The sequence below is a fragment of the Sceloporus occidentalis genome, unplaced genomic scaffold (genome assembly GCF_023333645.1).
Source record: "Sceloporus occidentalis isolate IW3139 unplaced genomic scaffold, rSceOcc1.0.p SCAF_1, whole genome shotgun sequence".
NCBI classification, from domain to species: domain Eukaryota; kingdom Metazoa; phylum Chordata; class Lepidosauria; order Squamata; family Phrynosomatidae; genus Sceloporus; species Sceloporus occidentalis.
The window spans coordinates 43,777,500-43,800,994 of record NW_028316981.1 but is presented as its reverse complement, the minus strand read 5'-3'; the positions used below and the strand labels follow the sequence as shown (position 1 = coordinate 43,800,994).

Genomic DNA, 23,495 nt, shown 5'->3' with positions numbered 1-23,495 from the left:
TTTCCAGGCCCTCCACCATTTTAGTCGCCCTCCTTTGGACACACTGCAGTTTCTCAACATCCTTTTTGAATTGTGGTGCCCAGAACTGGACACAGTATTTCACGTGAGGTCTAACCAAAGCAGAATAGAGTGGTACTATTACTTCCCTTGATCTAGACACTATACTTTTATTGATACAACCTAAAATTGCATTGGCCTTTTTAGCTGCCGCATCGCACTGTTGACTCATGTTCAACTTGTGGTCTACTTGGACTCCTAGATCCCTATCACACATAGTCTCATTCAGCCAGGTGTCCCCCATCCTATATATGTGCATTTCATTTTTCCGCCCTAAGTGCAGTACCTTACATTTCTCTCTGTTGAAGTTCATTTTGTTAGCTTTGGCCCAGCTTTCTAGTCTAGTCAGATCATTTTGAATTTTGATCCTGTCTTCTGGGGTGTTAGCTACTGCTTCTAATTTGGTGTCATCTGCAAATTTGATAAGTATGTTGCCAATTCTGTCATCCAAGTCATTGATAAAGATGCTGAACAGCACTGGGCCCAGGACAGAACCCTGTGGGACCCCACTGGTCACTTCTCTCCAGAATAAAAAGGAGCCATTGTTGAGCACCCTTTGAATCTCTCCAGCCAGCATAGCCTTGGAGTGATTTGTGAAGTTATAATCCAAAAAATAGTTTTTCTAAACTCTGTGCATGTCATTGTAATATTATAGATAATATGGTCCATTCCAGAAACCAAAAGAGATGCTTTTAAGTGGATTAAAGCAAGAAGGTTTTATTTGATGTTTGGATTTATCAAGGTAGAAACTTCAGTCTGGTGGTATCTTCAAAAAGTAGAGATGGGGAACATGTGGCTCTCCCAGATATTGTTGGGCTACAATTTTTATAACTTCTCATCATCGGTTATGCTGGATAGTGCTGTGCTACGTAGGCAATTGCAGTCTAATATCATGAAAATGACATGTTCCCCATTTTGTTCCACCATTTAGTAATTGTATTTTATTTAGGGATCTGCCGGTTCATTACATTAAAGTGTCTGCATTCTCATGTTTATCAGTAGTCTCTTTCATATGTTCCGTATTTTGTTTTTTGTTCTTTCATGTGATGGTAACATACTGAAGTAAATAGTAACACCAATGCAGATTAATTGGGATTGAGGAATTACCAGATGAAAGATTTTGGAATAGCACAGTTTCTAAAGAGGTGTGCTGTCTTATCTCTGGCACGCCTAAGAACAGCAGTTGACAGGTGATTCTGTCTTGATAGATGATCCTGTTGAAACCTTGGCTAATCTTTGGAATCGGGGAATGGCCAAGGCACAATTTCATCCCCTTTTATAGTGCGGAGCCAAGTGAGCCTCTTGGTTTACTAGAGAGCAAAGGACAGAGGCAGCCTGGATCTCGGAGTATCTTTTTGCGTTGCTAATAGGGTTTAAATTTTATTTCCTGGACTTTAAGACTCCTTTGTCTCCCAGAGCCCACATGTACAAAAGGGAGGAATGCCTCTGCCTGCATAGATAGGCCTCCATGACATCTGAGAACTGAGAACAGCACCAACAGGTCTATAACTCTAACATTGTCGTATTTTTTTCTTTTTCCTGTATGATTTTTAATAACTTTGTCTGATGACGTAGCCAGTGGAACTTGAAAAACTTACATCATGTATTTTTGCATTTTGATTGGCCCAATGAAGGCATCACTGTCTTTTAGATTTAGAACATTACTGTAGGGAGCTGACAACAATTAAACAGGTGGAAGAGGCACTGGGGCATTAATGTTGAAAAACTTGGAGGACTCTGACCAAACATGTGCTTCAGTCCATTGGAAAGCCTATGCCATGGCAATGGTAAAGAAACTACTTTTCTGCCACTATTGCATCTGCACAGTGTCATCCAGCAGTTCTGTCTCAAGTAGTCAGGGGCCTTTTGGACTCTGACCCACAAGAAGATAACAAAGACCATTTAACAGCCCACTGTGAAGAATCTGCAAGACAGTTTGTGGACAAGATTGCTTGGATCTACTCAGACTTGGAGGCTGTAGTTCATACACGTCCATTTGATGTAACTTGGCACATGCTTGTTCTGTGTTACTGGATATTTTTCAGTTTGTGCTGTCTGAGGATGTGGGCAGGATCCTTGGAGAAATGAGAGTCATCACATGTATACAGGATCCTTGCCCTTCCTGGCTTTTGGAAACAGCTAGAGTGGTGTGAAAATGTCCCTGAATCCCACAATGCTCAAGAATTACAGACTAGTCTTCAAAATTCCTTTCCTAAATAACATCCTTGAAGTGGTGGCTTCCCAGCTCCAGGGATTCCTGAATGAAGCAGATTATCTAGATCCATTTCTGTCAGACTTTGCGTCTGATTATGGGATGAAGACAGCCTTAGTTCCCTTGCTGGATGACCTACACAGGAGACTGGGCAGGGGGAGTGTATCTCTGTTGGTTCTGCTGGATGTCACATCTGCTTTCAGTAGTAATTATTTATTTATTTATTTATTTATTTATTTATTTATTTATATTCCATCTTTTCCTGAAGGAATCAAGGCAGATAACAGCACAACGTGACAATAAAATACAATATAAAATAAAAATCACAAATTTAAATAATTCCATACTCCAACCCTCCTCCCAATCCTAAAAGCAACAGTTACTGTGGTATCTTTCTGTGTCCTGGGGCACCGTTATGCAGTGGTTCTAGTCCTTTTTTTTGTGGGGGGGGACTTAGGAAAGGATACTGGGGGATTTTTCAGGCTCAGTTTTGGCCCCCATGCCATTTAACAGATTCATGAAACTGCTGAGATAGGTCATCTGGAGTTTTGAGGTTTGGTGTCGCTAGTAAACAGGTGACACCCAACTTTATATCTCCTTTCCATCTGATTCCAAGGAAGTGTTTCAGTGATTTTTTAAATTGTGTTTAAATTTTATTAGGTTTTAGCTGTATTGTGAGCGACTTTGGATCCTGGCCTAGGAGAAAGGAAGCATGCAAATAAAAGGAATATATTAATAAATACCTGTTAATCTTAAATATTTTTGTTTTGCAGCGCAAGTTCCACTGTGCCAGTTTGACTTCGTGGCCATCTTGGCTCTATTCGTTATATGATGCTGTGAGTATTAATAGGTTTGGTACTGACTGTTGTTTTAGGTTAGGTAAAAATAAGTGTCTGTATGCATATTTCTGTGATTAGGACTGTTCTTTTTATTTCTTTTTTTAAAACTTCATCCTTTTTGTTTCTCATAAAGAGTACATATCTTCTTCCCCCCCTCCCCCCCACACACATACATACTGTGTATATGACTTCTACAAATCAGTACATATATAGATCTCAAGAAGATTTCTTGGTTGGGGGCCATACTATCTTTCTGTAGACAAATAATTATAGTACACAAGACCTGTAATTCATCTGTTTTTGATAAAAGCTAACTTCTATCTATCTCTATTTCTCTTTCTTTCTTTTTTGCTTGTGCCCTCTCTCTCACACACATACACACACCACCTTACAGTGAATTGAATAGCTGGCATACTTATACATGTTACAAGAGAAGCACACCAAAGGGCAGTTCAGATACCCTTTCACACATAGAAGGAACACAAGAGAGGATTGGATACTGTATGTGCTAATTTCCGATGTGTCTAGAAACTGTGTTTTTAGGGTATACTGATAGAATTCTACATGTGTACCAGTGTGAACATGTAGAACCTATGGTCCCCCTTTGTATAAAACAAAGGCTGGCAAGTGTCAGGGATTTGGGGACTATATTTGTCCACTCCCCACCCCAGGAAACTTTAGAGGGCTGTATCCACTGTTGTGCACATGTGCGCATGCGCACACACATATATACTATATTATAGATGTCTTTGTACAACAAAATCATAGAGGTGGAAAAGACAAAGGGCCATGCAATCCTACTACTTGCCATGCAGGAGTACATAATCAAAGCACTCCCAACAGATGGCCATCTTGTCTCTACTGAAAAACCTCCAAAGAAGGAGATTCCACCACACGCCAAGGCGGCGTATTTCACTATCAAACAGCTCTTACTGTCAGGACATTCTTTCCAATGTTTAGGTGGATTTTGCTGTAGTTTAAACCCATTGCTCCATGTCCTGGGGCAATCTGCACTTTAGAAATAATGCATTTTGACACTAACTGCCATGACTCCATCCTACAGAATTCTGGGATTTGTAGTTTTGTGAGGCACCAGCATTCTTTGGCAGGGAAGGCTAAAGACCTTCTACAACTACAAATCCCAGCATTTGGGAATGTATATTGATTGCTTTCAATCCGTGGGCTGCTGTTTTGTTTTCCATATTTGTGGCACATTTCAGTTAGAATTGTACTTGATTCTATCTATGTGGATTGTAGTAGTTTTATTGGAATGTCATCTGTTCCTGGTGGTTTATTTTTCGCATTTACTTTGAGTGTGGCTTTCACTTCACTTTACAGAATTTGGGGCATATCCTCGTACCTTTCCTCTTCTCATGTGTCATTAATCCTTTCACATTTTTATATAGCTCTTCTGTGTATTGTCTCCATCATTACATAGAGCTTACAGACTGTTTAATGATCTGCTCTAGAATCTAGACTCCAAGAGAAGCTGCTTCTAAAACAGACAATAAGTGCCTTTTTCATTTCTTGTTAGAAAAAGGGCCTTTTCGGGGCCTAAAATATCCAGGAGGTTAAAAAAAGTAAAAGAAATTATCCCCACACTTGCTGGAAGGTTTTTGTGGGCAAAACTGTGGGTGTTCTGGAAGGGAAGGGGGGAAAAACAGGCCTGGAGGGGAATGCATGTGCCCCCCCCCCCCACATGGTGCACTTTCCTCATCCCTGGTACAGAGGAACTAAAATGTTTATATTCCATTCTCACACATTCCAGACATACAAGTATGACAGTGACAGAATGGAGAAGTAGCTCATGTGACCTCATGACTGCCTCCTTGTGTTCTCTCAATATTTAGAAAGGGTCTGAACCATCTTTATTTCTTGTTTGTCCATTGAAATAGCATTAACTTACATTTGAGCACTGGGTAATAGGTGCGTCATTGTTCATTACACTTTTATTTTAATGAAAGTTAACTGCTAATGATGTGGATAGGTATCATTCTTCTTATTATTAAATGTTATTCTTTTCTATAAAGAAAAAGAAGTTTTTATGTTTAAATTAGGTTTTTCTTCTAACACAAGGAAACCTTGATGGAACGAGTCAAGCTGCAACTGCATGAATGGGATGAAAATCTTAAAGATGAGTCACTTCCATCAAATCCTATAGGTACTTTAAAAATCTCTGTTCCTTGATAGTTGTCCAGCTTTTGTGCATTTCTGTCTGCTTTGCTTCTTCATCAACGCTAGTAAATTCGTTTTCACAGGGAAAGATTAAATATACTTGATATAATAGGCTAAGGCCTATGAAACATTATGGCTACATTCCAGTAGCAAATGGTTTGGATAATTGTAGACAATGTGTATGTATGCCCCTGTGTTCCCTCCTCAACATTTGATCCTCATCCATGCTTTCTCTTTTACCTCTCAAAAGAACACATCATTGTCTTTTCAGAGTTTGACTTCAGAATCAGCCCACTTTGGTTTGAATAACTCTTTTTATACAGATTGTAAATCAAGTTGAAACAATTGTCTGGAGAACTGAAAAATGTGATAGCTCAAGCCAACCAATACTGTAGTATATTGGTTACCTTCATAGTGTGCCCCTTGACTCTTTTTTCCTTTAAAATTGTGGACTACTGTTTTATATAGCCCTTAGTGTGGTTCAGCATATTTCAAGCCACTTGAAAAGATTTTGTACGTGACAGCTGCTCCATACATTTTTAAAATTAACATTTTTAATATAGATTGCTTCTGTCATGAGGACTCCCCATATTGGCAGACACTGAGAAAATGTTACGACACTGCAGATCGGAAAACATGCATAAGAGAAAGAAAAGCCATCATCAACCCCTTTGCTGCTCTTCATATGATCTTTCTTTCTGCTTGTCCTAATTTCCTATTTGGGTAATGCAGCCTGAGATAGATGTCCAAAAATATCACTACTGACAAAGTGACAAGCTTTTCTTTTTAATGTTTACAGATATATCATTCACGGTTCACCATGCTGGTAGTGCTATAATAAGAGACAAACTGCAGTGAAGCTAAATTTAACTTTGCAAGGATAGTGCTTATCAGCTCAAAAACATGTTGAAAAAATAGCCTATTTTTTTCCAGACGAGTTAACACAGGAAAATTTACTGTACAGTTGTAACTGCTGATACCTTTAATGCTAATGCACTGATAATTTGATATTAATAAAATAAATTGCATCTGACTCAGCTTCCTTTCCCTTTTCAATATTAAAATAAAATTCCCTCACTCCAGATTTTTCATACAGAGTGGCTGCTTGTTTGCCTATTGATGATGCACTACGAATTCAGCTGCTAAAAATTGGTAGTGCTGTTCAGCGACTGCGATGTGAACTAGATATCATGAATAAAGTGAGTATACTGAACTTTAAAGCTTGCAATCAGATCATAGAAAATAAAAATATAAGTTTAATCAAATGCAATGGTTTGTATATTTGCCATTGAGCTAAAAGGAAGTGAATTGCTTTTTTCCTCACTGACATTTGCTTTATTACTGTTTGCAGTGTACATCCCTCTGCTGTAAGCATTGTCAAGATACAGAAATAACAACTAAAAATGAAATATTCAGGTGAGCATTTAATGGGTTCATTCTTGTTGTGAGGATAAAAATAGGTGTGTGTGTGTGTGTGTACTCCGTTGTAATCATGCTGTGCATCTTTGTTGTTGTTGTTGTTGTTAAGCAACAGTTCTCACAGTTGTGCACTCCAATAGGATGTTTAATGAAAACTGACATTTTAGCTAGAAAATGAAACCCAAACAAGTTCACCTATTTTATGGTTGTATTTCATATATCTATAAAATGCATTTTATTCTAAATATATATTTGTGCACATATGCACAAACCTATATATAAACATACAGACTTAAGAGTAATTTTATATATTTTGGCTGAAGAGCAGGATATAAATACTATAAATAAATAAATAATTTAATACATTTATTACCGCAAGGCTGCAGATGTTTCACATTAGGAGACTCTCATTTATAGATATGAAAATTGCACAGCTACTTACATTCTGTTCAAATTACTGTATTCTACTTCTAGTAAACATTTTTTACTGAAGCATTGTAATTGCAGAAGGCAACTAACTTAGGATGTGGCTGTTTGATAATGTGCTGTGGACAGCAAAATGGGGGTGGGGAGAGGTTGCTTATAATGCCAGCTGCTGATCTCTTGTGGTCCAGTCTCCTCTCAGTGCTTACCCTACACTTGGAAGTTCTTACTGATTTTGTCTTCCAACAATAATACAGTGAGACTTTTGTATACATGGGGGATCCATTCCCCCCCCCCCCCAGTGTATGGAAAAACAGTGGGATATCAATGGCTGTGTGCTTCACCATACACCATTTTGTACCCCTGGGCTTGTCGTCTGCGTGAGCTCAGGTCCGCAAACGGCAAGCCCACATACGGGGCGGGCGGACTGTAGTGTCAAATTTCCTAACAGTGCCTGAGATTTTCATTAAAACTACGGATGTGAGAAATGCACACAATCCATTTCTTAAGAAATAACCACTCTTGGGTCTCTCTTCTTTTTCACAACCTTATTTCCATTACAGCTTATCCCTATGTGGACCTATGGCTGCGTATGTGAATCCTCATGGATATGTGCATGAGACCCTTACTGTGTACAAAGCCTGTAACCTGAATCTGAGTGGCAGGTCTTCCACAGAGCACAGCTGGTTTCCTGGGTAAAATAGCTTCTGTCTCGTTAAAATATGCCATTTCCTTTCATTGAAGCAAGACTTGTGTATAACTCTCAAAAGTCTAAAAATATCAGTAGGAATATCAGGAAGGAAGAAAAAGTGCAATCCCCAGAAGGCTGAGAGATCAGGCAAAAGAAAGACACACACTACAAAGATACCTTAATCAGATCAATAAGACATGTATTCCAGACCTGTTTCAAAGCTCTTTCCGATTGAAACATTTATTTAATTTGTGCACCTAATGCCTGTTTTTGAATAGCAGCCAGTTTCAATATCTGTGATGGATGTTCCCCTTCATGCACAAGATTACCTAAAAACATACTAGATTATTATTGTTCAGGAGTTTTTCTCTAGCTGAAGACCTTGCTACATAGAAGTGTAGCAGAGGTTTCATGGGAAATCTTTGGAATATCTGTAAACGTATCTATTAACCTGTATTCTGAAAAGCACCATTATAATTTTAGTTCCTTCTGGTTCACAGTCTTAGTATGATAATGTGATGAAGATGCATGCATATGAATCCTCTTATTGAGTTACTATGGTTTTACTACTTTGAACTCTAGTGATGTTAAGGGACTGTTTTAAAGATGTTTTCTTATTGGGTTATGGTGTGCATGTCACTCTAAAACTAACATGATTCTGTCTCCTTCTAGGTATGCATGGACTATAGCCCAGTGCAGGATCTGTGGAAGCCATATGGGATGGAAGTTCACTGCAACAAAGAAAGATATGTCGCCTCAAAAATTCTGGGGCTTGACCCGTTCTGCCCTGCTGCCAAGGATTCCAGAAAAAGAGAATGAATCTGGTCAAGAAAGATCACTATTGCTGTGCCTGTGATTTGGTATCCTTACTTTGCGGGATCTTGAAGTTGTCAGTGTCTCTTAAGAACTCTATTAAGTGCTGCATCTGATGTCGGATTATATTAAAAGATCAGAATATTTTAGCATTGTGCAGAGAAAAGATACTGTTATTTCCAAAGGCCTTGAAATGTTTAATATTTTGAAATTCGACTTTTGGACAAAGAAGGCAAAGACTAACAAAAGCAGAGTTTTCAGATTATCTGGGAAAGACTGATTTGGACAGTGCAGATTACATCTGATCTATAATACTGAAAGAAGATGCATACTGTTGTTGAGGAGATAAAAAATGTTTGCTAGAAATGGAGACTGCATAACTCAATTTGTGTATAATTGTAGATACAAATCATTGCCCACTGTTTTAAGATACCTGCGTGTAGACTGTTGTGAAGTTATGAGAGTTCCTGTTTTCTAACTGTATGAAATAGCTTACAGATATTTGTGTTTATTTAAACAAGCCTTAAAAGAGAAAGAGGCCTAAACCTCCCATAGGGGCTGATGTGATAAGAAGGAGTCACCGTGGTCTTACTGTCGGAAACAAGCACCAAAGCCTGCTGCTAAAATAATTATTATATGCAATTCCTTGAAAGAATCCCAGAATAACTTTGGTCTTTGTTTATCAGTTTTCACTCCATTTGGCATATTCTGACGTTAAAAAAATGGAAACGTGTTATTCATAGACACCACTGTGATAAATTATGTGATTTTTTCATTAATAACTTTGCTACACTTCTTTCAATCTATTTCAATTGTTTGCACTTAGTCTTCTAAATCATCTGAAATATTATGCACCTTTTGACCTTATTAAGGTTCTAAATCCCTTGTACTATTTTGGATTGGGACATAACAACAGTCCAGCCAGGTTTTGCAATTTCCTATGTTACGTTACAGACTTTGATGCAGTTATCATTTGCTGTTTGAACAGGAACTGATGCTACATATTGAAGAAGATTGTTTTTTAAGAGGCATTACCTGTGTTCCAGAAAGGGGTGCCAAAAAGGGCATAAAGGAATTTTGTTTCCCTGTCTTGTTTTTCCAGAATGCACTTTGGCAAACAAAATCTGCAAATAGCAGACTTTCTTTACATGTATGAGTATATATATATTTTCTAGAGTTTGTTTCTCTCACTCCTCATTTGTTCTGAGTAAATTGTAGAAATGATGTTATATGATGGCTAATTATCTTGTTGATTTTTTTTAATTGCTAAACTATTTTAGCAATTTTGTAAATAACCAGCATATTTACCTACCAAGTAATAGGTGGCTTTAAAATAACAAGCATCCAGCTTTAGAGATACTGCTATGGCTTCTGTTCCTCTGCATTTGAAAGGTTTATGCAGATAGTAAGTGACATTAGATACTGAACTGTTAGGGACTCTTAATGTGCTAGATAGCCAGGAATCTGCAATCCTGTGATTCAGGATTTGTTTCTTGAAGTTTTCTACCTCTGTGGTACAGTGTTTTTAAAATATTTCTCACCCCACTTGCAATCAAACTATCTACCTTTGTTTTGTGCTGCAACTCTGTCTCTCTGCTGAGCTATGAAAAGCAATACTAGCTGAAACCTCATTTTGAAAAGAGTGAGATGTGAATCGTTTTATTAGAGAGCATTTTGGATTTTTTCCTTTTTATTTCTTCAGAAAGTAGCTTTCAATATGAAGCACTGCTGTGAAAGCACAGAATTAGGGTAAAGAATTTGTAGTAAACTGATTCAAGATATTAGAAAGCTCTTTTCCTAACTGAATGCAATGTTGTGGCCTCAGTTTTTCAAGGAGCTGGACTCCTGAAACTGCTAATCTGGTGTAGGACAAGACTGCATGAGAAATTAGTATGTGAAACGTGAGGAATAAGTTTTAGGAATGTGATGTAATGCTATAGTATGACCTAATCCATACATGTTAAAACTGTGTTCTTTAAGCTCTTATGTGACAAATGTTTTAACTAGTCCCTGTGAGTGGCACTATCTCCTCACCTCTAACCATGGAACAGGTCTGACTCATATATTTCCTTATTCCAGCACATATAAAAGTTATTGAATACATGGATTTAGTTTTTTAAATGGATCTCTTCCCTAACTCTGATTCATTTTTAACCTGCCATAGAGAATAACTATTCCTCTCTGGTATACAGTATGTCATACGATTGAAGAGGTCTGTACTTCATTTTATTGTATTTTTGCAAATGCTCAGATATGTACACATACATTTTAAGTGTACAAAGCACAATACCCATGTCAAGACCTGTTCCTAACGTTGCAGTTCATAGTGGTGAGGGGAAGAAGCACTAGATACATCTATCATCAATATCAACCATGTTTTTGTAAAGGCCCATTTCCAGTAATTGGAAGTTGTATGACACAGTGCTTGATAAATTGTCCCCAGGATATTTGGCTAGATTTGTTATGCAGTTGCCTCAAAATAAAATAGATGCAATGATGATGAGTGTGATACATGGCTATTTTTGTAATGTACAGATGTGTATAATCATAATTGGTGAGAAAAGCCACAAGACAAGTCAGCAAGAACTAAATGTTTCACCAGTTTCATTTGATATTAACTATCGTTTCTCCTTCTGTCCCGGTCTATGTAACGAGTCCGAAATTACCAAACGCTTATTTCTAATTTTTACACCAGTGTGATTTCAAGTAATACAAAAAATCAATATATTCTGTTGTGCAAATGGCTATGAGCCCTGAATTAAGAATTCTTTATGTAGAGGTTATGTTTTTTAGTTCCCGCATAAAACCATTAATGCTTTTTGGTGTTGGCTCACTTTTTATGGGTGGGATTTTGTTCAAATAATGGATGAAAAAAGAAATACTGAGGAATGTGAAGTCGAAGGCTTTCATGGCCGGCATCCATGGTTTTTTGTGGGTTTTTTTGGGCTATGTGGCCATGTTCTAGAAAATTTTCTTCCTGACGTTTCGCCAGCATCTGTGGCTGGCATTTTCAGAGATGCAACTTCATAGATGCTGGCGAAACGTCAGGAAGAAAATTTTCTAGAACATGGCCACATAGCCCAAAAAAACCACAAAAAACCACAAATACTGAGGACGTTAGGGTGAATGATTTAGCAGTTAAACAAAGAACGAAATACCATACTCAGTGTTTCCATACTTAATGCTAAATATTATAAAATTAAATTAATCAGAGACATTATTTAAGCTATTCTAAAGGCAGTACAAACATAGCTAGATGAAGTTTCTCAGTTCCATGCACAAAGAAGCAAAACAAAGTGTTTTTCCAGTGCTTGTGCAAATGCATTTAAGTTTGCCTACTAGTTCTATTTAGTAATTCTATTTCAGTGATAATTTTTATCCAACTGATGTTCAAACTATTTTCTGAGAGCTGCAGTAAGAAAACATGTGCTTGTAATTGCTACTTTGTTTGCCTTTTTAGGGAGTAAGAGAAACCATAGTGTTCCATTGGAAAAATGTTTATTAAGAATAATACACACATGTACACACACACACTTTTACTTCATTTCAGGACAGGGCTCATTTTAAGCCAATGGTATGGAAGGAAACAGAAGGGAGATTGTTTCTGTCTTAAATGGATTTATTAATGCATTGTGTCATACAGCAATACTTACTAAATAATTTTCATACCTAAAGAGAAGTCATTGATGTGGTAAACTTTTCTCTTATTCACTCTAAATTATACGATATAGGGGAACAGTCGCTCTACTTCACTTACTTAGTTTATTTATTTTTATTTATTTTTAATTTGAATTCTTTATTAATAAAGACAAATGAACATGAATAAACAAATCAGACCCACAAGATAAAACAACTAATACACAAAAAATTAAAATTTGACTTTCTGCTTCCCTCTATCTGCTTTCTAAATTAATATATTTCTCATCTCTCATCTTCATGTACATTTCATATTAACTTCTGATTATAATAACAAGAACTATTGACTAATCAAAAATCTTAATAAAAATTAAATGAACGAATATATCTTATATTTCAAATCCTGCACAACTGCTACCTCCTCTTTTCCAATTAATATACTCTATAGATAAATTCCATGTTTTCTTAAATATTTCTACTGAATTATTACTCACCAAATCCGACAGTTTATCTAAAGAGGCTCTTAACAAGCTTAATTTAAAATCACTAAATTTTTCTGTAATTTTTAGCATCTTCTTGATTTGGTTTGCTTGACAGCTTGGCTGTTTTTAGTACCCCAAACTAACCCAGCCTTGCTGTCCTTGATACTTATTAATCCTGCTATTTGAAACTGTTGTTATGACTGTGAAACTATCGCTATCCTAATTGCAAACCAAGTCACATACATGGATGCACTTACTCTGCATTTTAAAATCATTGAATATCTAAATTTGATTCTTTATTAAAATAGTGATTTCAACTGTGCCCAGCTAATGACCCTGCCTTGTAAATAATCCTTCTGTTAATCCATCACATAAGTAGCATTCTGGAAGATCACATTAAGAGTGTAATAATACATTTTCTTCCACTTTGTCTTTCTGTTTCATTCTTTATTGTCAATATTTCTGTTCTTGTTTGAAAAAATTAAATCATTCCGAGCCTACTTATAAATCGAACATTTATGGCCCAAAAAATAGACCCCAAAAACCTGGCCTGACTTACACTGGTCAGTATGGTAATGGGCTCTTCCCCAGTCCAGCTGGGCTGCAGAGGAGGAGGCAGGGCAAACACTTGTCTCTCAAGCCTCGTCCCCAGCCTGGCTACCCCACAGAGGACATCCAGGGTGGGTAGGAACAGGAAAGACAAGCCCTGGCCCCTCAACCCAGTTCCTCTCCAGGCGCTGCTCTCCCTACTCTATCTCACTCTTCCACTCTGTGTTATTATAATGGCCTCAGCCATCTCTGACAGCTCCTAAAGGGACTTGCCTAAAACTTCAAAATCTTCCCAGTCCAGTCCCTAACCTCTGTCTGTAATTGTCCCTTCAGGCTCTTCCGAATTTAGACTTACTCCTCTGTCTTGATTGGGTCCCGTAGCTTCCTCCAGTTCTCCTCCATCTTCCACTTCTTTGGGCAATACAAAATTCAACCTGAATCTCACTCTAAAGTTCTTAAAATCATTTTTCATCTATTTACATTCCTCCAAAAGTCTTGGGACAACTCTGCAATTTCATCTTGAAAAGGCTGTATCTTTAACATTCTTCTATCAAGGCAAATCTTGGCATGCAGAGAGTTAACAAATCTAATTCAGTGCTGTCTCTGGAAAAATGTAGTAATGACACAGCCTGGTGATTAGTCTTTTTTATTCCAATTGATTTCAATGGAACCTCTTAGTCAAAACAATTCCACTTTCTCAAAACAAAGCAGCCTTTCTTTAGACCCTCATTACTTGTGAGTTTCTACAAAAAGTACCCAATCTTCCAACTTTAAAAAGTTAATACCAATATCCAACATTATTAATGTCCTTATCTACTTTTTAAAATTTTTAATTCTTTCTTCTTGGTGTATGTACATCAGACTTTTTGACTTCTTAAAACATTTTTATTAAAGCAAATGGCAGGAAACTTGCCCAGGCATTGATGAAACCAGATATGAAAATGTCTTTTGCTTCAACAGATTTAGATCTTGTTACAGAAATTATTTTTTGAAAAGAAAGTGTGGTATGCCAAATCAGTGTTCATGTAGGCTTGTGTGCATTGGATAACCTGATGGAATTTGATTCCATTCTGATGTCCCCTACTTCACTCACAATGCTACTATCATATGCTTGGCAGAGTTCTTGGATCCTTATGGGGTATCCCCTCATTCTCCGCTAGTCCAGGGAGGAAAGATATAGGTCAGAGATAAGCTCCAATCTTCAACTGCACCACTGCCACTCTCACTTTCAAAGAGTTGCATGAAGGTGATGTCAGCAGGCCATTTCCACACCCACAAGCCTTTTTACAAAGCATTTTTTTAATGTCTGCCAAGCCCCTTCCTCCTTGTCATCTGTCTAAATGGAAGATTTTTAGCAGCAGCAGCAACATTGGAAGGATGGTAAAGCAGGGCTGGAGAAGCTCAGATTTTTAGGAACAGTTTGTAGGCGTGTGTCTGCAGCAAACAATGCAATAAAGCTTCAGCTGGAAAAGAATGGGATCTGCTCTAGCTGATCTCACTGTTGCTGTGTATCCCTCCCTGCTACAAGAAAGATAATCAACTGTCTCCAGAATTACTGAGCATGCATGAAAGCAAAACTGGAAGAAAAGGAGAAAGTAGTTAAGCTTGTCTCAACAGGTATCCGCAGTATTTTAAAGTAGCATAGATCCATAAGTTTGGATGCCAAAATGGAAATAATAGTAAAAGCGGTGGCTGGTGAAAGAAAGAAAAAACTTACCTGGATAGATTTCTGAAGAAGCTCTCAAATGCTTTAGAAGTTTATGCAAGACTTACCTGAGATGGATGTTCCGATTCACATGTGCATACAATTCAGTCTGAATAAAAAGTTTGCTGAAACATGTTGATTTTGTGTGTGTGTGTGTGATACAGGAACTCTTCCCTATTCTTTCTATTTTATTTCTGCCAGTGGTGCCAAACTTTCTGTTAAAGGATGCTCAGGATCCCATCTGCTTTGTTAAACTGAAGTTTAGCTGTATCAGCTTTCAGAGGAATTAGAAAATGTCAAGTTTTAAATCATTGTGCTTTTGCATACAAATAATGGACACTGTGTCCTTTAACTTCTGTTTTCTGTTCCATAGGAAGACATATTTTTAAGCCCGTACAAGAGAAGTATAATAACCACACTGCAATATATTTGGTAGCATTTTATCATAGCTTATAGAAATGGTCAACCAGCAGAGTCAAGTTAGCAAGACGTGCCACAACACTAAAGCAACTGAAATTGTTTTTTGATGCCTTTATTTCATCTGCACAGAAAGTGCAGAGATGGTAATTTTCTGCTGTAGTTTAAACAATGGTCTATGGTTTTAACTTTTAGGGCAGAACAGATGGGTCTTGGATACTCTGGCCCCTTTAGAAGAGCTGTTGAGTGGTCAATGGGAGGCTGCAGTTGGAAATAGTTGGGGAGTTGTACATCCCTACACATGGTATAACATTAATTGGAGGGGAGTAGCAATTATATGGCTGCTGCTTGTAAGCTTAATGTGCTTTCTGATTTATAACCTGCATTTTTTCACAGTACACACGCAAGCCTGTCTTATCTTTAAATTGGCTTATAATAACTAATCCTATAAATCTGCACTATAAGAGGAATGGATACTCTTCTAGTAGTGATATATAAAATAAAAGCAATGAAAAAGCATCAACTTAACCCTCCCACTGCCAGATGTTCTTCATGAACAAGTTGACTTTGATTATCTTTCTAAAAACCCAACAGTAGACAGCATTGGTGATCTTTGTGTGGCTCCAGCCAAGAGAATCATCCTAGCTCCCTTGATACACTTTTAACCTGAGTACCATTTAAAACAGCTCTTACTGTATTTTTGTGCTTATGTCCTTCAATTTGTGCTGGATTCTAATCTTACTTGAGCAGGAAAGTCCAGGATTATATATATCCCATAGGATACTCTTTAGGCTGAGAATCTTGAACTTCATGGATTTGTTGAAAATGCAGTTCTTTTTTGGCATCTAAGTTGTAAAATGAACCAAAGGAAATTCCAAAATCATCTGTTGAAAACATGGCTGCTCATAAAGTCTTGCTTTATGTGCCCAGTGTATGGCAGTAAATTATTTTACATTAAAATGAAAGTAAGCAGTCTATACCCAAGAGATGTTTGAATTGGTGTGTTGCACGCCATCTTGCTTGCAGAGTGTCGGTGTTGCTGCAAACACTTGTTTGTCAATTTTGTTTTAAGCACATTCTATAAGATTATCAGTTGTTGTCAGGGAGTCCATATTGCACAGAAGAAATGTGTCACAGATTAGGTTTCAAAAAGAATTTTCTTAGTGTTTTTTTTTTTTCTTTTAAAAGGGCTCCCCTGCTTGTAAATACAGAAAAGGCAGATTCATAAATCATTGTCTGTGAATCTTATTCTAGGAGCAGAGATGTAATTTATCATTGTGGAAGTACTGAATTCTTATCTCCAGTCAGTGGCTCAAACCCTGAGTCTTGGTTGCAACCTTTTCATTTTATTCAGGAACAGCAAGAACACAATTCAGTTTCCTGATAACCATTTTTGTGCCATGTTATTTCACATTCAAAGAAATATTGATTTATACCAGAAACACTATAATGAATGCAATAAAAGTTTGAATAATATAATTATGTTTAGTTTATAAATATTAAAATTAAAAGTTTTTTGTGGTTTTTTTTGGGCTAAATTTAAAATTAAAATTTAAAATTGGTGACACACACATTAAGATATGTGTAATAACAATAAAAATAATTTCCAAGCAATCCTGTGAGAAACGGCTGTGACATTCCATGGCAGGACGACATTTCTCAAGCCTTCACAGACAGAAGGGTTGAGAGCTAGAAGCAGGGCATATGCCTATAATCATGCTCTTGCTGAAAGTAAGTTAATAGACTGGGATTTCCAGCAAAGTGACAGTGCATAATTAAAGCCAACAAGTGATACTATGGTTGGGGCTGACTTATAGCTGAATGAGGAACCACCTTCCAGGCATAATAGCTGGTATCAATGGATTGTTTTTTGATAACGGAGGCATGGTCCCTATTCCTAGACGTATAACAACTTGAAAAGTAGTGGGTGTGTAAGACTAGGGACCTTATCACACAGAGGCACATACATGGGTTAAATGTTGCTGAAGTGTTGCAGAAGGACGAAGGTGGGATTGTCCATCGCGCTTCTAAAACGTAATTGAGGCACCATGTTTCTCTTCCATCAAAGCATTCACAGAGAAGTTGTTATTCAAAAAATGGCTTCTCCTGGCTTCTCTGCAAACACTTCAGTGACAGAAGGAAAGTGGGAAGCCTCAGTTATGTTTTAGAAGCACGATGGATGATCACACTTCTGCAACAGTTCAGCAACGTTTTACCCATTTGATAAGGACCATAATGTAGCAATCTGGGTCCTTATTTTAGTGACCTCAGAAGGATGCAAGGCTGAGTCGAGCCTGAGCCCCTGGCTGCTATTAACTCACAACCTTGTGGTTTTGTGAGTGAGTGGCTGCAGTACAGGCATTTAATCATTGTGCCACTAGGGTTGCTTATTACACAACAAGAAAAGATACAGATCTTTTCTTGTCCAACCAACCCCTCTCCCCTACACAGAGGAAATGCCTCTGGGACCCAGCAGAGCAGATATGGGAAATGTGGGAGAGCAAGGAGGAATAGCAACTCAAGACGAAATCCACTGTTTCCAAAGCATCTTTTGTGGTGTTTCAGATTGCCAACATAAGGAGAGAAAAGCAGTTTGTCAAACTGTCGTTAGACGAAATGGTCATCCATACTGATCTCTTTAGAAACAACAAAAAATGGATTCCAAGATTGTTCCAATTACAGCAATGCACTAAGGCCTAATTAACAATTTTAAAGGATGCAAAATACCTATTAATCAAATGTATAGAAAACTAGGTTCACCTGAGCTAGAAAACAGGAGAACCTAGCTGCCCATAATTTATATTTGAACACATGTCAAACCACCAGATTGAATAAATAATATCTGAAAGATTTAAGAGATGAAAAAACAAAAGACAGCAGAGGAAGAAAGTTGCTCAGACCCCCACATTGGAAAAGGAAGATCATACTACTGTACTTCAGATGACAGTGATGTGGCATCATTTAAAGTGAAGAGGAAGAGAGGAAATAAAAATGGATTAGACAGTAAACATAAAATGAGGACATGAAAAAAAATTGTAAAACCATTAACAAAAGATTTAAAGTTTGATCTGAATCTTTCTTACCAGTAAAAGAGACACTTGCAGAATTGCAAAGAAGCGTTATAGAAGTAGAATAAACTACAAGCTCAACATTAAGAGGCTAAATATTGGGAAATGAAAGAAAGAGAAGAGGTAAGAGATAAACTGGAGGAGAAGGAACACTAAAATCACCACTAATATTCATTTGAGAGATATTCAAGAGGAAAGAGAATTTAATAGCCAAAGTGGTGAAATACATACAATACTTCTGGTCTGGATTTAGGAATGACAGTGGAGGAACTGGAAAGAGGCCATAGACTGAGACAAACACATAAAGGCCATAAAAAAGTTGTGGGGTTGTTTATTACAAGAAGAAATAAGTTACTGAACACAATATACTGTAGTTCTCTGACATGAAAATTATACAATAGTAGTATTTGAAGACCTTGCAAATGAAATTGGAAGAGATGAAGATAGTGGAGATGGTACACTGAAGCTGCCAGAATTCAAGAAATATATATTAGGGTTGCCCTTTAAACTGATAGTTTGGCTTGAGCATAAAATAAGTACTATAATTACTACAGAAGAGCTGCAAGACCTCGCTGAAGAGCTAAAGATTTGTGTGCCCGACACTGGTATATTAAACGCACAAGATGAAAAGAAATCCCAAGAGAGGAGAATGCAGAAAGGAAAAGAGAGCACAGACGACTATGATGAAACTGATTTGACAATCCCCCATATGGGCCAAGAAGCTGGGAGTCCCTGGTAATCACACTTTGTGCTGCACTATATTTCTACTTTGGAACAATATTTCTAGTATCCATATTTCTAGTCTGGAAAGACATTTAATAATTGAACTGTTGATACACGTTTTGAAGTATGGCCATTGGGCGGGATTCAGTTTCTAGTACTCCTGGACTTTTTTTGGAGCTTTTTAAAAGAGAACCAGAGGCATGTTGGCATCAGCAGCAAATGTTGGGCAGCAAGGGATGGGAGGGAGAGAGGCAGAGAGAGGTGGAAGTGTGAAGGTTATGCAAACTACCCTTGCAAACCTATGCAAGCAGAATAATTTTAACAGAAACAACTGTCTCGCACTGTGTATATTTATTGGCCCTCTAAATCTGTATCCACAGGTTCTTTATCCATGGATTCAGCCATCCATGGCTTGAAATTTTCTTTTTAAAATATACATTTATAAAAACAAACCTTGATTTTGCCATTTCATATAAGGGGCACTATTTTACTATGCCACTGTATATAATAGGACTTCAGCATCCACAGATTTTGGTATCCATCTGGTGTCCTCGAATCAAATCCCAGTGGATACCAAGGACCTACTGTAAAATCAAACCTAATAGGCAGCTTAAATATAATTTCTTTTAAAGTTAATAGACTGGGATTTCCAGCAAAGTGACAGTGCATAATTAAAGCCAAGAAGTGATACTATTATGCTTCAGGAAACATGTATAATAAATACACACAGGGAGAGACCATAAGTTATGAACAACTTGAAGGCATTCAGCACCAAAAATATATACACAGAGAGAAGAAGATACAGCAAAGGCATAAAATCATGAAAGATTATTCCAAAGGAGGCTTTGGAAAGAGATGATAGCCTAGGTATAAGTAACTCCCTTATTTTGCTACATGTTTTCAAAGAAAAAGCAACCCAAGAACATTTTTTGACTGAATTGCTGACAATAACATGCAGCCAACTATTCCAGTACCTTTGACATCAGTTTGTCAATGGAAGTTCTGCTTTAGATGATAATGCTTGTTCATGTCATATTTAGCATGCTGCAATTTCTGGTTATCTGTGAATGGACAGGTTACAAAATGGTTTAGTAAAGTATTCACTATATTCTTCCTCCTTTGGAGTTAATCATATGCTATAGTTTTCCCTCTTGAATTGGCTTTACGTATATCTCATTCAATCCCATGTGAGTAGCTAGTACCTTCATTATTACAGAAATAATCTTCAGTTCAGAGGCCATTTAAATTTGAAACTTTTCATCAAATAAATATTGTGCATGCTTAAATATTACATGAATGTGAAATACATGCTGATCATTAGGATCAATTTGACGTGATAATTTTTGACAAGGGAAAAAAAGTGTTGGAATATTGTTGGTAATGCTTCTGTTCTCCATGGAAACATTTCTGTTCGAAGGTAACCTTTCATGCTTACATCTGTTTTGCAATTTTGTGGTGTAGTTTTGTTTTATGACAAAACAGTCTTATATATCATCTGCTACATTATATAAGTAACCTTCACCTTGCCTAATTAGTAGAGCTGTCTAGCTGACTTCAAAGCTATTTCATTTTCTTAACTGAAACTACAAATAAACTCACACCTAATTTCTAAAATGCTACATTTTGAATAGTGGTTGAAAGGCCAACAAATCCACCAACTGATGAATGTCTGCTAGCAAAGCCTGGGGGAGTTGCGTTTTTGGACTTCCATGCTCCCAGAGGCCTAAAGCCAATTGCTTGTAGAGTAAACCCACTCAATCAATTGTTGAATGGTATAGCAACACTTGTTTTAATCCTCCCTGCTTCATTGAGTCTGCTCTAGCTGGCAAAAGTAATTTGATTTAGCCTGGACGCTCCAGCCTACAGAGGTTGGAAGAGTTAGCTTTTGAAGTGCCATTTCCAGAATCACCAAGTTAGCATGAATGATTCTTTTCTAAACTTTGTCTGTGAGTTGTAGTTGGTAAGGGAAGGACTAGGCTTCCTGTCCCCATAGCCGGATTCTTAACTCCCTCCTAAACCTAATCATTACATAACATCCCCTCCATATGCTTTCTAAGCACACTTTGAGTATCACAGTGGTAACATCACACAAACCAAAGTCCTATGTAGTCATTCTGATGAATTTCCCCATGAATGCAGAAAGGACACCACAGTGAAGTGAAGGATGTTTCGGAACTTGCAATAACAGTACTAAAGAGAGAATCAATTAAGCCAGCTCTGATCGGTGGGGAAGCTCCTCACAATTTCTCACTCCAAAAAGGGTAAATAATGAAAGTATAAAGCAGAGACGTGTTCATTGCTTTGAGCATGGGGGTGCAAAACTGCGATCAGAGAAAGGTTGCTAATCCTCATTAATGCAGCTTCATCTGGAAATATTTCCAACAGTCTACCAGGGAAATTAGGCTTCTAGGCAAGATAGACATAGATGACTTTACAGCTTTCTTTGATATCAGCTCCAGTTATTAGCTGACATGAGGACTGGTTTTAACCTATAAAGAGACTTGTTCCCTTGCGAGCTACTATTCAAATTTAATCTGATGCCTGACCTGCTTAGTAATGTCATGAATATATGCTGTCCCATTCCCTGCCTGCTCCCAACAATCATTTCATTTGCAAACCGTTACTTAGTTTTATTTGTAGGGGCTTGGCTGTTATGTAAACTAATCGGGTCAGCTGAGTTGTACAGTTTGAATTTTCACTGAGTTTCTGAAACAGATATCATTAACATGAAAGCAGCTAATTAATATTATGACTACTCTACCCTTCCAAATATGCACAGATAATTTTCCACAGAGCATAATCTTTTGCTTTCCAGACAGTTTTGTTCATTTGTTTTTGGTGTGCGTCTGTGTGCATACCTCCAAATTACCTGTCGACATATAGCAACCCATGAATTTCATAGGGTTTTCTTAGACAAGGAATATTCAGTGGTTTTGCCAGTTCCTTCCTCTGAAATATAGCCTACCACACCCTGCATTTGTTGGAGGTCTCCTATTCAAGTACTAACCAGGGCTGACCCTGCTTAGCTTCCAAGATCAGATGGGGTCTGTTGCCTTTAGGGTATTTGGCCAAGCAGTTTTGATGTCACCAAGTGTTGGAAAATAGAGCAATATCCCCCCCCCCCCCAGAAGACAATATGGCAAAACACTTTTCTGTTGTGGCAGTTTTTAAAACATATTTTACAATATAGAAAGTAGGACTGATTTTCTACTGAAGGTAATGTGTTAAAAATGTAGTGGACAATTGTATGTTTCTATAACCTATGTTCTACCTCCTTCATGTCCTTTTAGGTTTCTCAGTTAGAATCATAGAGTTGGAAGAGACCACAAGGGCCAGCCAGTCCAACCCCCCTGCCATGCAGGAACTCTCAGTCAAAACATCTCTGACAGAAGGCCATCCAGCCTCTGTTTAAAGACCTGCAAGGAAGGATATAGATACCTCCCTCAACCCAAAGCTGTTTTTATTAAACATGACCCATAGTATAAAAATATCAAAGTACAGGAGAATTGCTTTGTATATGGTCACATGTGCAAGAATCTTATTTGCCCAAACTTGGAGAACTACGATCATCCCCTCTGTTGAAGACTGGCTGATTAAATTATATGAAGCCAGAAATATGGATATATTATCTGCATCCTTGAGTGGGAAGTCAAAGGAAAATTTAGAAGCAGAATGGAGTTGTCTTGGAAAAATCTGAACTCAAACTTAAATTACTGTTAAAATTATATTATATTATAGATACTTGCTATCACACTTGTTTAAAATATGTTATAGATATTATAATTGCTTTTTAATAGAAATAATACCATGGAATCACAAATGATTTATATTGGGTATTAGGAGTAAACAACTAAACTACAAATTGTAGTTTAACGGATTAACGGATTGTTAAGGAAGTAGAATTTGAAGGATACCGATATCTATTATCTTATGTATATATATTTGTTTTATTTGTTAATTTGTAATTGTGATATTTGTGAGATGTTATGAGGATGGTTTTTTTTGTCTTAAATGTGTGTATATTTCTAAATAAAGAAGAAAAAAAAGAAAGAAAGAAAAAAGAAAGATAAAGACCTGCAAGGAAGGAGACTCCATTACTCCCCGAGGGAGTGTGTTCCACTGCCAAGTAGCCCTTACTGTCAGTTGTACCTTTTCTTCCTGCTTACACTTGTACCAACACATGCCTTTAAGCCTTAATGTATAAACTGTTGCATCTGAAAGGAAGTAAAGATTTTAACATAATTTTAGTTAAGAAAGGTAACCACTCATGCATCACTAAAAGAAAA

The 23,495-nt window shown here is 37.3% G+C and overlaps 1 protein-coding gene across 4 annotated transcripts in view; it reads left to right on the top strand.

Annotated features, from left to right (window-relative positions):
* LOC149321343 (protein cereblon) overlaps positions 1 to 11,126 on the top strand; it is a 42,937-nt gene extending 31,811 nt beyond the window's left edge. For 3 of the 4 annotated variants that reach the window (XM_089519897.1, XM_089519907.1, XM_089519927.1), the window contains 6 exons: positions 3,043 to 3,105; positions 5,185 to 5,269; positions 6,367 to 6,482; positions 6,635 to 6,699; positions 7,689 to 7,820; positions 8,489 to 11,126. In XM_089519897.1, the coding sequence (XP_089376023.1) occupies positions 3,043 to 3,105; positions 5,185 to 5,269; positions 6,367 to 6,482; positions 6,635 to 6,699; positions 7,689 to 7,820; positions 8,489 to 8,672 (645 nt within the window). In that variant the 3' untranslated portion in view covers positions 8,673 to 11,126. The remainder of the gene's footprint in view (positions 1 to 3,042; positions 3,106 to 5,184; positions 5,270 to 6,366; positions 6,483 to 6,634; positions 6,700 to 7,688; positions 7,821 to 8,488) is intronic. The other variant, XM_089519917.1, reaches the window with a different exon arrangement.
* The last annotated feature ends 12,369 nt before the right edge of the window (positions 11,127 to 23,495 follow it).